The 18,307-nt window shown below is 33.8% G+C and overlaps 2 protein-coding genes across 7 annotated transcripts; one reads left to right on the plus strand and one right to left on the minus strand.

Moving 5' to 3' along the window:
* Nucleotides 1-1,091: 1,091 nt before the first annotated feature.
* Nucleotides 1,092-4,929, minus strand: LOC110994360 (proteasomal ubiquitin receptor ADRM1). 2 transcript variants are annotated; one of them, XM_022260959.2, is made up of 6 exons: nucleotides 4,774-4,929; nucleotides 4,332-4,668; nucleotides 4,033-4,247; nucleotides 3,119-3,315; nucleotides 2,128-2,366; nucleotides 1,092-1,469 (listed from the first exon to the last, which is right to left on the minus strand). In XM_022260959.2, the coding sequence occupies exons 2-6, from the start codon at nucleotides 4,659-4,661 to the stop codon at nucleotides 1,227-1,229; spliced, it is 1,224 nt and encodes a 407-aa protein (XP_022116651.1). In that variant the 5' UTR covers nucleotides 4,662-4,668; nucleotides 4,774-4,929; the 3' UTR covers nucleotides 1,092-1,226. The 2 variants fall into 2 exon arrangements, with proteins under 2 accessions (XP_022116651.1, XP_022116652.1); XM_022260960.2 differs by having other exon boundaries at nucleotides 2,164-2,366; nucleotides 4,774-4,928.
* A 632-nt stretch (nucleotides 4,930-5,561) lies between these two features.
* LOC110994356 (tumor protein D52) lies at nucleotides 5,562-12,359 on the plus strand. 5 transcript variants are annotated; one of them, XM_022260954.2, is made up of 5 exons: nucleotides 5,562-5,801; nucleotides 8,861-9,024; nucleotides 9,892-9,995; nucleotides 10,752-10,914; nucleotides 11,587-12,359. In XM_022260954.2, exons 1-5 carry the CDS (start codon nucleotides 5,783-5,785, stop codon nucleotides 11,704-11,706), a joined length of 570 nt encoding a protein of 189 aa, XP_022116646.1. In that variant the 5' UTR covers nucleotides 5,562-5,782; the 3' UTR covers nucleotides 11,707-12,359. The 5 variants fall into 5 exon arrangements, with proteins under 5 accessions (XP_022116646.1, XP_022116644.1, XP_022116645.1 ...); XM_022260952.2 differs by lacking the exon at nucleotides 5,562-5,801 and adding an exon at nucleotides 7,144-7,952; XM_022260953.2 differs by lacking the exon at nucleotides 5,562-5,801 and adding an exon at nucleotides 8,045-8,197.
* The last annotated feature ends 5,948 nt before the right edge of the window (nucleotides 12,360-18,307 follow it).

Genomic DNA, 18,307 nt, shown 5'->3' on the forward strand with positions numbered 1-18,307 from the left:
TTAATTACATATAGGGTAAGTTTAATTAAAAATTGTAATATAATGAATGGAAGAGGAAAGGGCGACCGATGCAAGACAAGAACCAGAGAGACCGGTCGCCAGGCGATATCTACTTTTTGTTTCCTTTCTTTTCTACTCTCGCGGTTCTAATGAACCATCTCGCCGCATAATACATATTTTTCCCTACAAAGCGCCTTAAGCTTTAAAATATATCAACCTATCTTTGAAACGCTTTATCCTTAACATATATGGCCTTTATCATAAAATAGATAACAATAAATTTTGAGATATGGTGACAAGTGATAAATTGTATTCAACAAAATATAAGTATGAAAAATGTAACAACTGCACAACTAATAATCTTAGGTGTGTACACGTTGACTTATTTGTATAAAATAACTTGAATATTACATTATAATCACAACCATTATTTTTAAGGACTGTTTAACAACTAAGAAACCAACTTAATAATATCAACTTGAGCTAAGTAGATCTATTATTATCATCGAATGCTACTAGTTAGCAAATTGAGTTAATGCTTCTATCCGAGTCCATTAACAGCAGTCATTATAGGAGAATTAACAGAGATCACCTTGAGAGCGACCGATGCCGTTTCTCTCTGAATGTAAAATATTCGCTACGTCATTCAGCACGCGTGCAAAATATTGGACGTGGTCGCGTTTCGTGATAACTACCTACTTCGTGTTCTACAATCGCGAGGGGAGAGAGGGTCGCGGGCGGGCGGACATGCCAAGGCAGGCGAGCGGGCATATTTAGTATTTACTCATACATCGGAGGCGTAAATCACCGCATCTATTTCGAGTGGGTCGGTGCGCGGCGCGCGGGGACAGACGGCTATGCCAGTCTGGCGCCAGGATTCCCCAGCGCTCCCCGCCCCGCGGCGCCACTGCCGTGCCTAACCACCATCATTCCACACTTTATATAACATTTATTTAAAAACGGCCTGTTTTCCTTCGCATTACCAAATTTTACAATCGACTTATTATTTGGTCTTATAATTTTGTCACACTATAAAATATATTTGGTACATTAAGGTCAAATAGCGTGTTGTGAAAGGAAATAATAATAGTAATTTGACATACAATTTATTAAATAACATACTTTAAATGTGTATTTAAAAGTACGGCATGGCGTCCTAAATACAAATAGATAATTCAAAATAATGACACAATACAATAGTCATGATAAAAAATAACATATTGGAATTAGTCTAATGACATGCCGGCATCGCCGTCTTTCTTATCGTTCTTGTCTTGCGGCTTGTCCTTCTTTTTATCATCTTCTTGACTCTTGGCACTATCCGAATTAGAGGAACTTTCGAGAGCCTTGAAGAAAGCTTGCATGTCACCAGTATTTGCCGCAGATGTCACTTCAGACGGCAAACCAAACTGAGAAATAACCGGTCCCATTTGTCCAGAAGAAAGCGCTGATGAGAATTGATTTGCAGCCTGTAAAATAGATATGTATATGTACTCGCACAACGGAATAAGTTTGAATCTAAGTGCTAACTGAGTCCACCATATTTATATATATGTACTATGAAATACATACCCGACTGCTATTAAACGAAAGTTTTAACATCAAGGTATGCAAGCAAAATGAGTTTTTAATTATAAGTATTATTAATATTCTAATCCTTAAAAAAATAAAAACATGCAATAACTATCATAAGAAACGTATTTCCCTTTTAAACATAGGCCAAGATCCAGTTAAATATTTAGAAACGGAAGGAGTAACACAGGGCAGGGCATGCACAACAAAATGAAAGCAAGAACCTAGCAAATGGATATGCTGTAATCTCATTTGATGATATAAGGTTTTACAATATTTTAAAGCCCATTATAACGTTATGATAAAAATCGACTGCTCATAAGACGTAACTTTAAAATGTCTCAATCAAGATTCACATTTTGAAATATGTCCGTGAATCATCAATCACTTTAAGACATCAATATATAATGAATTAATTTTAAGTCCAAAGGCATTTTTATTATTAAACAATATCATCAAAGCAGGTTAAAGCAGGTGAAGGCCGACCCCGAGGCATGCGTGTAGCGCTCAAGCGTTTGGCCTGTTAGGGCGGGATCGCAACACGTGGGGTTTCACCTGAGCGAATTGCGGTGAGAGCAGGGTGGTCCTTACATCGTCCTGTGGCACTGTCTGAGGCAAATGAGGCGCGAGGCGTTGCGCGTTGTTCGGCTCACTGGCCGATGTCACCACTTCTGGTGTGCTGAGGGCGGCTGCCAGGTCCACACGCGCGGCGCCCGAGCCGGCGGTTTCGCCCTCTGGCGCGGTGCCAACACCGGAGAAGTAGCGTTGTAAGTCCGATAGGAAGACTTGACCACCTAAAATATTTATATCATTTTATTCTAAATTATTAAATGACAGTAGTGTTTTAGTTAGATATTATTTTATCTCTATCACCACTGTGTTTTATTAAAAAATTGTGTTTAGTTAAGTAAGTTAAAATAACGGAATAGGTAATTAATTTAATATTAGAAAGGTTTTTTTAATTTAACAAGTTTTTTCTCATTCCACATTCGTTTACTATGATCCCCTGGATAATGTATGAATGAAGATCTCAAAACATAGTAGTAAAGAGTATTTCAAATTACAATTTAATAACAACGATAATTTGTAGACTATAGTATGTGGTTCAGATATAATATAAGATTCACAGATGCTCAGATTAATAATATATATAAGCAGCTTAATCCGGTCTTATCAATTTATGCACCTGGTTAGAAAAAACAATGCAACAATTAACTGTAATAGATGAGAATCTATTGTGTCCATTTACCATACTAAATCAATGCCACAGCAATCATAGAACTTACTAATGAAATAATACTGTCTATCAATAATTTTAATGTTCAACAAAAGACATGATAATTTTTCAATAAATTTCATAAAAAGTATAGGTTTTTCTATATTATAAGTAAATGTGTTTCTTTGATTTTGTTTACATTGTATATGAAGCTGATTGACCAGAAAGTCAGAAGCTTCCCTTTAATCATGAAGCCATAATCATAAAATTAAATTATTGTACCTATACAGGCAAAATCTTAAAGTAGTATATGTATGTTTATGTATTTACTTTGTGGCTGAGTGGCAGTAGCAGTATTGGGTGGTGTGGCAGTTGGAGCAGGTACATCTCTTGCTCGGGCTGGAGTCCTAGCAGCAGGTGCTTCTGTAGTAGCAGTTGTCCGAGGGGCACTACCCCCACGAGAGCTACTGTTGCTTCCAGCAGTTGGACGGCTGCTTGAGTTGCCACTGTTGCTGCTACTATTATTCCTGTAATTTTCAAATTTATTTAAGGCATTGAACCATATAAATGTCATCAAAAGGTATTTCCAGTTGAAGGACAATTGAAGCAGATCAGTGAACCTGTGTAAAAAAAAAAGTTTATTTTGGAACATAAGATCATCAAGGTATCACTTATTCCACGTAAACAAGAATAATATAATTTTAAAAAAATCGCTCACTGACACTGTTGATACAGCTAGACTTGTTTATTTTAGTTACTTTCACTGATTAATGAATTATAGCTTATTATTAGGTCATGCTGCTGATGTTGAATCTATTTTCATCCCACATGAATGGGCTATTTGTGCAATCTATAATTAAAAATGTAGGGAATCTCTGAGAGATAAATTCGAGGAAATTCATATACTTACCTTAAGAAAAAAAAAGGCTTACTATTTCTAATTAATTTTCTATATTTGTTGCAAAAGTGTTTGATGATTTGTTTTTTTAAAAGAGTACTGCGAGTTTATTACGCTGGCTTATTCTCTCGGCCTACACTCCCTGTCTTCTTTGCTGATGAGCAGAGATGCCTACAGGTTCAAATTTAATGACGTGAAATAAGTAATACCTGTCAATCTTATGTTCCATTATAAACGTATTTTATTTTGTATAATTCACTATTTAATCTCATACTATAGAGGAATATATAAAGATTTTATTTTGAATGTTGTTAGTTTAAATCTTACTAAAAATTTAATAACAAACCCCATAGTTCCAAGCAATGATGACAGTCCACCAATCTGGCCAACACCACCAAACAACTGCATCAACTGTTGTTGGGACATGTTGTTGAGCAAATTCTGAAGCTCTCCATCCTGAGCCCCACTGCCACTTCCACCTCTTCCCCCAGAAGTAGGAGGATTGTTTAGGGCCTCATTAATACGGCGGCATAATTCTTCATCCTTATCAGTTTTTGGCTCCTAATAAATCCAGATATTTTTTTAAAATAAAAACTACTATTAATACATACTAGTAGTATTAATGATTAAGTTAAAATATTATACCTGCATCCAAAAGAAGTACTTTTTGGCAAAAGACTTGAATTTAAGTACATAGACCCTTCCTGTCGTACATTCATTAACTCGTACAAATTCACAATCATCAGGAAAAATTAAAAGATCATCCTCTACTTCTCCAGTTGAACGATCTTTCCAACAGAAATGCATTAAGGAATCCTCTCCTTGGTACACATACAATAGCCCTTTCCTCTTATCTGGGTGTACCATACGTCCTTTCAGTGTCATCCTTCCAGCACGAAATTCGACTAAATGTTTATTACCTCCTGAGCTACCACCAAGACCCGAAGTATTACCGAATAAAGCCGTAGTAGACATTATTTTACTGTAAATTGTAAAACAAGTAAAATTAACAATACAATTCTAGGTTAGACAAGCGCTAAAGTATTTTAAGCCATCACGCGGATACTTATATTATAAATCCACTTACTTTTTGACTGTCGGAACAACGATTGAACAAAATTGTAGAATGAAATTAAAAATCTGAGAGACAATCGTATGATAATGACTGGACAAAATATTTTAAAATATAATCACAATTTTAACTTCATAGAATAAAAATTATAGGTACCTGGTACGTGTGATTTGATACTTTCCTCTATAGTCAATGGTACAGATCAATTAGAGTTCTAAGGGATCTCTACACGGGCTATACTTTTAATGAAATATGTGGCTACATAATTGCCGACTGTATCCCGAAATTACAATCATTGTTTATCTCGGCAACATTTCTGCAACAGTTTATGGCTCATTATTTTGTCTTTACTCGGCATACAAACATGGCTGGGCTAGCATTATGTCTGCAATGGCGAACGAACTAAATAATAAAAATATTGCGAGTGTTACATAGTCTAGCCGTAAATACTGGCTGATGCTACATACATGATACACACTTTTCATTTTTTCATTTTCGTGAAAAAATGAGCCGTGTAGGAGCCCCTTTCAGCTGGCCATAAAATTTAAAAAAGTTGTCTAATACGGATTCAAATTATTTATAGACCGGGAAGAAGAATACATTAGACAGTGTTCGGGTATAACACACGAGATATTATTATTAATATAATTTTATACTTGAAAACCATTATTTATTTTTTAAGACGTTTTCTACAACTATTTACTAGTCTGTTCGAACTGTGGATATAGCAGCTTTGGTAAACCATCAATGTCACTAGCAGTCAAAAGTTTTACGAATTTTCAGGGTTTAATTTTCATGAGTATTCTGTGCTAAAGATTAAGAATCTGTCTCTCTGCTTTTGCTAAGTTTTTGCCGATTTCTGTATTTGCTAATTACTGTTGATTTTATTTTTGTCTCGGGCTTTTTATAATACTGATTGCGCATTTCGTGATACTCTTAATAATTTTAATTATACGTTAATAAAACCTTTCTTTTAATCGCACGTCCTCCTTTGCGTTTGTAGAAAACTTATTCTTATTTAAAGATGAGCGGTATCCAGACTGGTGAGTTACACTTACATCCGATTAAGCAACATTTATAAACACTGCCTATTGGCAAATTTCTATAGAACTTTTCATAATATTCTGTATGTTGATTAAAAAAGTATATCTTTATCATTTGGCCTACATATCTTTCACATTGTTGTTTCGTGGCACACACAAATAAAGAAGTGTGATATTTCTGGATGATTCAGATGACGGTCTGTTTTGTCCAGTGAACATGTATCATAAATGTTTATAAGCTTTCTCCACAGCACTGGTTTTAATGAAGACATTTTAATCAATGAAGTTGATCTAATATACCATTTATATAATATTATATATTTTTTTATGTTCTCATTTTTATGTTTGTATTATATGGAGCAATATTCAAATTTTTCAAAATTGGATTCAAATACTCTTGGTATTTGAAAAAATGTTTCTTGCGTTCATTCTATTAGTAGATATTGTGTTCATTCTATTTATTTAAGATATTTGTCACATACTTAGTTTTAAACATCTATACCTGTGTTGTAATTTAAGTTTTTTTAAATCTTAACTAATTATTGTGGTAGAATCTAATTAAAATAAAAAATATTACTTTCTGTAAATGTTTTAGAATTACTTAAATTTGTCAGCTGGTACACACCTTGTAAGGCAATGTTGTATATGTTTAGAATTTTTTGCAAATTCTATGGCATATTTTTAAAAACAGTATCTAGTGATCTGACAACATGCAATACCTAGGTATGGTATGGTATAGTATTGTCTTTTATTAACAAAACTTTTAAGAAAACACTTTTCAACTGATTGATATACATAGCTTCAATCCATTAAAAAAGTGTTTTCTTAAAATGCCTATGGTAGTTAAGATTAACCTCTACAGTCTACATTAGTTCTTATGTTCAACAGTGATGGGCATATTATAAGGATACTGAATGAGACATACCAATATAATGTAGTTGTAGTTGTTTTTTTTTTCATCAACAAATAAACAAATGTATGTATATCTAAACAATAATAAGTTCAGTCTGTTCAATCAAAGTGTAACAGTGTTGAATTGAGTGATCAATTTAACAAATGATTTAATATATGCCTTAAAAAAATAATTCCTTGCAACAAGGAAGTTAAGAAATCCTTTAAAATGAAAACAGTGATTTCTACACTGTGAAACATTTCAAGCAACATTGGCCAAATCAGAAATGGTAGTGGGATGACGCAAGCTTTTCTTGTGCTAACGACGCAGTCTGCGTGATCCAGCGCAAGCGCACCTTCGCATTTAACATTAAACTTTATTGTAAAGCTTATGGTTTTTTGTATTATCATTAGAAAAAATTGTAAATTTTCTGATTGATAATAATTTGTTGTTTTTCACTTACTAAATATGTAATCCTGAACATGTCATCCTCTTAGGGTCGTGATAATGAAAATTAAAATAAAAATGTAGAGGTACAACTTGCGCAGTTGGTGAAAGTGGCGAATACGAGCATTCAGGCAGCGGCGCGAGACGAACGCGGGCGATTGCGCTAACGGTTCCCAACGTGGCGGAAGAAAGCAAACATATTGTTTGCTTTATTATTAAAACTGAAATGTTTACTATGTTTTTCGGTTAAAATCGAGTGAACAAAACTAATATGACGCCTACCTGGTGGTCGCTTCAGTGTTGATTAATATGTTCATCGCGAAATAAGTGATTGTTATTTTTTGCCAATGTGCGTTTACTCTTTATGGACCTTGAAGATAAAACTATTAAATGAAAATATGGTTTATTATTGTGGAAGGCGAGGTAGATAGCTAATGGAATGGCAGGTCGTGGAGAAACAAGTGCAGGGCCAGCTAGCCTGGAGTATATGGAGGATCCTTACTTTGTGCCACCGGATGATGATTCTACTCCAAGCTTTGATGTCGCCGTCGATGAATTAGATGAATTACAAGATATAGTAAACTGGCCTCAAGAAGATACGGAGACGGAATGGAACTCTTTACCGGAACTTACCGAATCTGCTCTATGCATCGAAACCGAATTTTATATGGACAATCGTCGTCGACGGCTTCGTATATTTAAAAAAAAGATGCGTGAAGTTAGAGTCACATTTCAAGATTTAACTAAGCCGTATCTTGCTAAAGTTTCGAGCCACACAAATTATAAAAAATTTCTAGGAATTACACCTGGAGGTTAGTCACCAGAGTAAGACTTACAAAGTCTTCTATTCTGTATAAAATTATTTTTATAGTTGCCACAGATAAAGAAGACTTAGTGTCGTTGGTTATTCATAATTAGACTCACGTCACTTATATCCAGTCGGAGCAGTGGCAAAACTCGTTATGGCTATAGGTTCCGAAAACTGGTTATTTGTACATAACTAAAGCGATGTTTTCGTACGACCATATTGTGGCTATGGGTTCAAATTTTAGAAACCGTATGTATCCTTTGAAGCTTATGATTCCATAGTAACAAGTGCTGTTATGACGGCTTTATCCGTAATATATCTAATACTATAGATATATGTAATTATTGGCGTATAATATGTGTGTATTATTGTATTGTAATGTTGGCAATATGCTCATAAGTGGAACTTGAACATCGTCATCGGTGTAACACAGTGAATTTACGTTCGCTGGTGTAACGTAAACAAGTAACATTACGGAAACATTTGAATATGTAATGTGCAATATTTACAATTCATATTTGTTAAAAGATGACTTTTGTTTTTGTGCCGATTTGTGGAGAATGAAGACGTTATAATGACATTCAATGCACTTTTTATTGATCTGTTTACTGCATCATTAAGCATCGAGTCTGTATTGATTAATGGTTTACGACAATTTATTTCAATTAATAATTATTTCATTTAATATATCCGGTATGTAAAAAAGAAAAATGTGTATTGCTTCGACACCGCCTGTGTAGTTTTGTTTTCAGTTTTGTTGAAAATCCATAATTGAGTTTGCACCAAAATAATATTGCTGTTCGTAAAAATGAAATGTTAAAATTATTATAGTTTTTAATGAATACTTAACCACCTCGCCTCTGACTCAAAAGTTTGTAGATTGTGGAAATTCATACTGTTTTTAATCGACAGCCGAAGAAGCAATGGCCGGCGCAGGCGCCGGGGACGCTCATATTGTTGACGAGCTTGCTGGCCTGACCCCAGAGCAAGCAGAACAGCTCAAAGCTGAGTGGAGTCGGGAACTTGCAAGGGTCGAAGATGAAATTGCTACTCTGCGCACTGTGTTGCAGAGCAAAGTAAGTAAACATATTGTATAAACGTGAGATTTCCAATAATCCATTAAATAAAACATATTTTAAATTAATACTTTTTAGAAGTTAAATTTTATCTACTTTTAATATAATTGTAAATTTCTTAGGTGACAATTTTTTAAATCGGCTTTTGTAGATTTTGTTTTAGAAACGAAATTTATAAAGCATGAAACCTTTTTCTCTCCATAAACGATTAGTGCGGACAAAGCATAGTTTAAGAACATATTGAACAGCGCCTTGCCTTCTAGGTCAAGGACCTCTGAATTCCTGCGTTCACTTTATAAGAGCTAGCCGACCACAAACGCTAGTAAAAATTCATAAAGAATATAATAACCCGGTTAAAATGTGTTGCCATTAACTACCGTACGTAGGTCAAATCAATTTCGAAACCTTAGCGTTTACTCCTTTCTAAATGTAGATAGCAATCTATTATTTCGATTTATTTTTCAATAAAATCTATTAAGAAGGTCCTAAAAGGTAGATTACTATGTATTCGATACTAGTGAACAATACATATAGCCATTAAATACATTGCTTTCGCAAAACTGGAACATTGTGTACATTGTAAGCAGTATAATAAACTTAACTATGTATTTGCATCGACATAATTGTAATAGTATTGACTTTAGTTCAACATTGGAACGGAGGTTTGATAAGGTTTTGTTTGCATAATGTTTTTTTGTTATCATGTTCAGAAATGTCAAAAGCAAATCTGCACAAAGCGAGACAAAGGTTTTAGTATGTTTGTAAGAAATGATTAAAGCATTTCTACAAATTATTTCTTATACCAAAATATACATAAAACTAACTCCTAGACATCTGAGCCAGAAAGAAAATAATTTAATTTTTCAGATTCGGCAGAGTTCTGAACTAAAACGCAAACTTGGTATTACCGTGTGGAAAGAAATTACTGAAGACGTTAATCAAGGATTGAAAAACGTAAAGGAAAGCCAAGTGTAAGTTAATTTTAACATTGGTTATACTATTCATATAAGAAATTAATAGTATATTAGCATTAAGGGAGCGTTCAGGTATTACGACAAGCAATTTTTGGAGATTCTTGACCCCTCTCCCCCTCCCCATGTAACGCACCGTAACGTTTTTCTGTACTCCTATTGAGTTTCGTTACCACCCAGTGACTCATTAAACCTAAAAGTGGCTATTTATGTGGTGTTAGTATCGGAAAGTCGAAAATAATATTAATAATAACGCATAAATCCTCGCATTGTAATGTTTTACCCCAAAACGATGTCTTTTGATATAGTTCAATGTCGTACCTAGTTTCTAGAAATTATTTTATTAGAGCCATTATGCCGTCTGTTAAATAATCTTATTTGACTTTCAGGAAAATACTACTGTACATTGGTCGCTAGAGAATTCTTAGACATAAACCAAATTTCTAACAGCTTGCTCAATTATGCAATCAAATATAATAAGATTATACAAATACAATTATTGTTATTGTATTATCTTATGCGTAGTAGCTAATTGAAGTAATTTTTAATTTAGTAAACAAAAGGATCATTCATGAATCATGCTGATATTAGTAATGTTTCTATTGAAATCTACAAATAATATTAGACCTGGTAGTTAATACAACTTAACGAATTTTAATACAACCATTGTATGTATAATATGGAGATTTTTATTAATAACAGTTATTTTGTTGTATAACAGCATAAAAATATAGGTATTTAATTAATTATTTTTAGATACCAAAAAACTGAATCTGTGATAAAATCGACGGCGGAAAAGACGACCTCAATCCTGGGAGGCCTAACAGCTGGCGTCACACAAAAAATTGGGCAAATGAGGAACTCTGATTCCTTCCGTTCGATAGAGGAACGTGTTGGGTTCGCTTATGAGAATGTTAAGGTAATTATTTGTACGTGATTACACTGACTTCGTAAGATGTAGTAAAATCCACGTATACAGCACAAATCATGTGTCATGATTCCGTAAAAGCATGTCTATCGTAAGGTTGATTCATCACTCTTATCAGTTATAAAATTATTATTTCCGAATTGTTTTGATAAAGACGATACTAAACAAAATTAAACTTGAATAATATGATTTTAATATCTGGAGACATGAAAATAATGATCAAATATGTGGTACGCATTTATGTTGTTTTGTCCTTAGTAAAGCTTTTAACAACGTACAATTATAGCAAACCAAATTATTTCATATAAATGGGTCTTTACTTTTTCTTATAACAAAAAAAACTCATAGATATATACTCTATACAATTGTAATATAAATAGAATGAACGTTTCGATTATATAGCTACAGTGCTTTAGAAATTATTTGTTTATTCTAAAAGTATAATGTATTTAATTAATAGCCTGTTCTCAGTCCATTAAAAATGGGCAGGAATAAGTTTTTTAAACCAATAGGAAATTGTGATTCTACTAGGGCAATATTAAAACAAATGTTCTCTTATTTAACATTTTCATGGGAGATTACCGTCCCTACTTCTATTTGTCAGTTTTTGCACTCTGTTCTAAATCTGGGTTATGTATAGTTTCCATTAATATGAACTTCCAGGGTAAAGTTTCGTCCAGGTCGAATTCGACCCAGAGCTTCGACGAAGCACTTCGTGACGCAAGCCGTAGCGCCAGTGGCGCCACATCACCGACTATCCCCGAAAACAAAGCTTTGCCTTAATGCCTCCTATGACTACCCACACCGCTTTTTCACGAACTGACAAGTTTTTCTACGGAAATGTATGAGCCATGTCAATTACAGACTCGTCAGTAGCAATCCGAATCTTAACGTTTTCCAGTACAAAATTTTAATGAATTGAAATATGACTAATCAGTAATTAAGTTTGGCTGGAATTTCTAAAGATTTAATTACTACTTAATAAGTTAAAATTTTAAGATGTGTCGCTAAACTTGATATTTTAATACTTGATTGGAAAACGTTTTAGATTAACAGGAGATTTTACTTTACATATTAAACACTGTAAACCCCACAATAATTATGCTAGTATTAAGATTATTGTGTTCAGGGTCTTAAGTGACTGCGGTGTGGGCTTAGCAGAAATTAAATTTGGTAAATTGTCTCTTGACGTATATTTGCATTCCAACACAAAAATGAAGTGAAAAGGATAAGATGGGTCACGGTGTACCAATTATTAGCTTCGCAAAGAATTTTATATACACTATTATACTTGTTGGAGTCTGTCTATGTACTTGCCCGATGTTAAGAGCAGTTCAAAAAGATATTTTTATAAGATGCTTAGCTTTCCGTGTAAGTGTTTCCATTATTTACATTGATACAGTTTAAATGATAAATAAAGTTATGTATTAAAAGGATACTGGGTTTTAATTACACAATATATTTTACCATAACCTTGTGATTATAGTTATTACTCGTAGTTACTGCTCTAACAAAATCACATTGCAACAATAATTCAACATTAAATTCATTTTTAGTGAGTATATCTAACTTAACTTTTTAAAGAGTACTCCTTAAATAGCTTTCTTTAGGCGGATGAATTTAATAAGTTAGTTTAGATAAAAAAATAAAATTTACCTCTATAATATTAGGAAATGAATAAAAAATGTGAATAAAAGAAACAGATTTAATTTTATACTATTACATATAATATGTCCATCATGAGCTACGTTATTTATACATAATTATTACCATTGGAGTAAAGCATGGGTTGAGAGCGCATTAGAAAAATAAGAAAACATGATTAGTATCTGCACAATATTCGACAAACTTAAATGCGCCCGCCACAGTATCTGTGTAATTTTGTACGAGTTTACTGGTCCATACAAAAGAGATCCTTGAAATAGGCAAAGGTGACTTTAAAACGCATTTAAGATTTGAGTTTATTGTAATTTAAACTATAAAGATTAATTATACAGTTTTTCAATTCGTGAATTATAACGGCTTTATATTCTCCATTACAAATATGTATATTATAGTTTAAAAACAATTTTTGTTCCATATCAATTGATTAATCATGACTAAGTAATAATTTCGGAATCCTTCCGTACGTTATTTACTCAAACCAAAACAAGTCCAAAATTGGGCCTTTGCAAACAAATGAATACTTTTCATTCGTGTTAACTAATTATTGATCATAATTACAAACTCAACTGGTATTTATTGAAACCTTTAGAAATCTACACGCTTATAAATAAACATCGAATTGTTATTAATAACAAATAAATCAAGTTCTTAAATGACGACAGCTAATCGTACAATGAAAAACAAAACGAAATTATTATTGTTTTATTTGTAGCAAACATTAAAAATCTATACTGACATTGTTAGCCTTTTTATTAAAAAAAATTCATAATAATTTATTTGACTCAACATGGATGATTAATCAAATTTCCCAAAATTAAGATTACCATTTTGATACGCAAATATTAGTGTTGCCCAAAATCGGTCTTGGTCTTGCAGTCTTGGTCTTGTTCTTGCATTTTTGCAAGACCAATACCAATACCAAGACCGCCTTATCGTTGCAAGACCAATACCAAGACTGAAGCCTGCAAGAATTGAGCAAGACAATACTTAAGCCTGCAATACTCTTGCGTCTTGCAGTTAGGACAAACTGAGATTTGGGCGTTATCAAATTTTCAACTTTATCACTAGAGAAATAAGGTTCAAGGTTGATTGGGAAAATGTGACGTTCTGCGAATAAACTGTTGGTCGGTCGGTGTATTATATACCTACATATTTGATAATTTACCGACAAAGACGCCGCGGTTTGCAACAAGTGTATCACAGCATTTGACACGCTGTCTCGATAATGGGTGATTTAAACAAATTTGAAACGTGGAAAAACTCCAAATATGAGCGACGTCATATTGCTTTACGCATTTGGTTTTAAAATCACACATTTCCAAAAAACGAGATTTGCAGTGTCGGTTTATCAACTTCTATCGTATCTACTCTAGTAGCTAGTAACCTCCATAAAAACAGCAGGCAACGTATAGTTCCAATAAAAAAGGAACATAATAAACAATATTATTTGCATAATTATCTACACTTTATTTTTGCGTAGGCACAAAACCTATTTGATTTTGATTCTGATACTTCTGTTTTTTAATCTTTCAAAGATTTATTCTATCTATCAAAGAATGCCGCATTTTTCTTTGTCGGTCTTCGGCTTGTATGCTTATAAATATGAGTTTTTATTTCAATTTCAGTCATTTCTAATTAGTGTTGCCCAAAATCGGTCTTGGTCTTGCAGTCTTGGTCTTGTTCTTGCATTTTTGCAAGACCAATACCAATACCAAGACCGCCTTATCGTAGCAAGACCAATACCAAGACTGAAGCCTGCAAGACTTGAGCAAGACAATACTTAAGCCTGCAATACTCTTGTGTCTTGCAGTTCGGACAAACTGAGATTTGGGCGTTATCAAATTTTCAACTTTATCATTAGAGAAATAAGGTTCAAGGTTGATTGGGAAAATGTGACGTTCTGCGAATAAACTGTTGGTCGGTCGGTGTATTATATACCTACATATTTGATAATTTACCGACAAAGACGCCGCGGTTTGCAACAAGTGTATCACAGCATTTGACACGCTGTCTCGATAGTGGGTGATTTAAACAAATTTGAAACGTGGAAAAACTCCAAATATGAGCGACGTCATATTGCTTTACGCATTTGGTTTTAAAATCACACATTTCCAAAAATCGAGATTTGCAGTGTCGGTTTATCAACTTCTATCGTATCTACTCTAGTAGCTAGTAACCTCCATAAAAACAGCAGGCAACGTATAGTTCCAATAAAAAAGGAACATAATAAACAATATTATTTGCATAATTATCTACACTTTATTTTTGCGTAGGCACAAAACCTATTTGATTTTGATTCTGATACTTCTGTTTTTTAATCTTTCAAAGATTTATTCTATCTATCAAAGAATGCCGCATTTTTCTTTGTCGGTCTTCGGCTTGTGTGCTTATAAATATGAGTTTTTATTTCAATTTCAGTCATTTCTAATTGAGTTTCGCTTCGAGTCTATCTTATTTATTATTCTCGCCCATTTACCTAGCTAGGTACTCTAAATTCTTATTGCTTTCGGAGTGAATGTTTACAATTTGACATGAGTGACGAATAAATAGCAATAGGCTAATAGGTATTTGCAAGTCTTGCGAGACTTGCGAGACTCTTGCTGCAAGATCAAGACCAAGACCAAGACTGAGAGCGCAATACCAATACCAAGATCAAGACCAGGTGTATTGACGCAAGACCAATACCAAGACTGGTCTAAGTCTCGTCTTGGTCTTGCATTTGGGCAACACTAGCAAATATGTATATGCTTAAAATACAAACATAATTCCGAGCCTAAGATTCAAAGACATTTTCGAATTCTTCTAGTTTTACTGTCCTATTGTCATGAGAATTAAAGTCTTGAATAAATAGCCTTTGAACATTTGAGATATTTGTTGACATTACGAAACTGCGTATAGATCACAACTGTAATTCATAAAAATGTTAGTTATGCTTTGATATGTTGACATTACTAAAATATGTATATCAGAACTTAAAAACAATTCTTACATTTAACAAAGCCCTTGTAAAAATACGACCAAAGTTCATTAGACATTAATTATAATTATTAACTTTCATTTGCACGATGCTGCGTATATTAATCCTTACCTAAACTTTATATTATAATAATTTAAGCGCAACTACAAAAAGTAATTGAAATTTATAACAATAGTATATCAATACACGTTTGGAGTGCTACATTTAAATATGAAGACAGTAGTCTCTTTCGAATAAGGACCGTTATTTCAACGAAATACCCTGCACGAAGAAATTTGGAATCTATTATTATCTATATCAAAATCTTATTTGCTGAAACCTTAAATGTTTACACGATAAAGTGCAATATAAAAAATATCTTCTACCTACTACACATACTCTACGACGCACGAAGCCTTATCCAAATGTTAATATTAACATTATAATAAGTGAACAACAAAATTTTAGAATCTATTTGGTACACAATATAATTTTAGTTTATTGATGTGGCGACAAATAAGAGCAAAAGAAATGAATAAAATACAGCGCAAACTCCATATAACGTCACTTGCCTCCCAAAAACGCCGAAATTACTCGACTTTTGTGGGCTTGCCTTCTCATACACTGCTTCATTCCATATACTTTATATCGGCAGAAAATAGCTTCAGCGTCGCTATATAGAGTTTACTAGATCGAATTTTTGAGTCGGTTATAAATTTGACTACATGCCATTAAATAAATCTATCGATATTTCATATCAGTTATTACAAAATATTAAATCCATAGCTAAAATAAAAACAAATATCACTTACGACTAAAGGCGGCAGAGTACCTTACTTTTGGTATGGAGGGGGAGTGGTCTTGAAATAAGTGTAATATTGCATATTTTACTAATCATCTAACACTTACGCTACTTAAGAATACACTTTAAATTACTTATTTCTAGAATTAATCCTCGGTATCGAAACGACCTCCAGTACGATCTTCTAATATATTACGTGGCACATGAAATATTATCTGGAGATCATAATATCTTTATATTTTATGACATACGAGGACGGTCCGATAAGTTCTTAGCCTCACCGCTCTATAGCACCACTATCGCAGAGCAATTTATTACTTTCTTACTTAGAACATTCTCGTAAAGCTATTATAGTTTTTTAGCCGAATCGGACCCATAGTTTTGTTTAGACCGCGTGGTGGAACTGGAAGAGTATCGGTCGATGATTCTATTCTTACATTTTTTAAGGAAAATCGTGCAACGAAGTCAAAGAGCACTTGGGGGCAATGTACGGCAGCCACGGAGGATAACGTAACAAAAATCCATGATCTCGTATTGGCAGACCGCCGATTGGAGGTGAGCGAATAGCTGAGACAGTAGGCGCCTCAAAATATATAGACCGTAGGTCTATTCTGCAGGAAGTATTGGGTATGAGAAAGCTGTCGGCGTGAAGGGCCATGTTTGCTTACTCCGGACAAAAAGCGCAACAAAGTGACGACGTCGAAGCGCAATTCCAAGGAGTTTCTGCGTCGTTTCCTGACCGTGGACGCAACGTGGAAACATTGGTACACACCAGAGACCAAAGACAGTCGAAACAGTGGTCTTCACCCTGCGAAGGTGCTTCGAAGAAGGCAAAGACTCTCTCATCGACCGGGATTCTTTTTGGACACAGTCGCTATCGGTTACCTGCAGTAGGGCAATACGATCACAGGGTTCTACTATGCCGAAGTATTGGTCCGCTTCGACGCCATTTGGGAAGAAAAGACTTACGCCACCGCCGTCGCCACGGCCAAATTGGTAGAATGCAGCGAACATCTGCACCTTCCACCGTATTCTCCAGATTTGCCCCCGTGCAACTTCTTTTTGTTATGAAATTTGAAAAAGTCCTTCTTCGGGCAAAAAATTTAGTAATAGACAGGTTAAACATGTTGGAAAATCGCTGGGTCCAAGGGTTTTGAACTCAAAGGAGATTATGTTGCGAAATTAATGAAAAAAAAAATTGTAGCTAAGCTAAGCTAACTTATCGGGCCACCCTCGTAGATGGTGTTTTGAATACAACTTATAGCCGATGTTTTGTGCTTAATTGTACGTTTAATATTAAACGCGATTCATACTTTAAAAAAATGTATTCGTAACAAAACTCGACATGGACATCTTGTTACGTTCGTGTAATTTTGTTGTAATGCAATTAAAACACCCAAATGAACAAATTCGAGAAAATTGTTGGTCATAAATGTATATTCTGCATTATACTAATACTCTAGAACACAAATGCTTTCGATCAATGCAAGAACCTGACATTGTATCTTCTGTCATTCAAGTGTTCTTGTCACGTGACGTTAAATGAACTGAAATGTCAATTACTGAATCTGAGAAACCTCAAAATTTGAAATCCCTTAAATCGATTTGATTTTAATTCATATTGGGAACACGAACCTTAGAACGGGTTTCATAATTCAAAATTGATAAAATGGATAACCCTTACCAAAGTAATTTTCATAAAATGCATATAATATATTAATCGTACTATTCGCAAGGAGTTTATTTCCTAAAATATTAATAAATTGTATTACTTAAGATTTGTTTCAGTAATCTATACTTGACGCTTAATGTATTGACATCCTTTTAACTTAAAGGGGCCATTCAAGTATTATGTAAGCACTATAAGCGTTTGATTTTCTTATTTAGTGATAACGTCAAAATAATTGTTTACTTTCTTAAACATATATCCCACTCATTTATTGTCTATTCTTGAAAACGAA

Source organism: Pieris rapae, chromosome 1 (genome assembly GCF_905147795.1).
Source record: "Pieris rapae chromosome 1, ilPieRapa1.1, whole genome shotgun sequence".
Taxonomy (NCBI): Eukaryota; Metazoa; Arthropoda; class Insecta; order Lepidoptera; family Pieridae; genus Pieris; species Pieris rapae.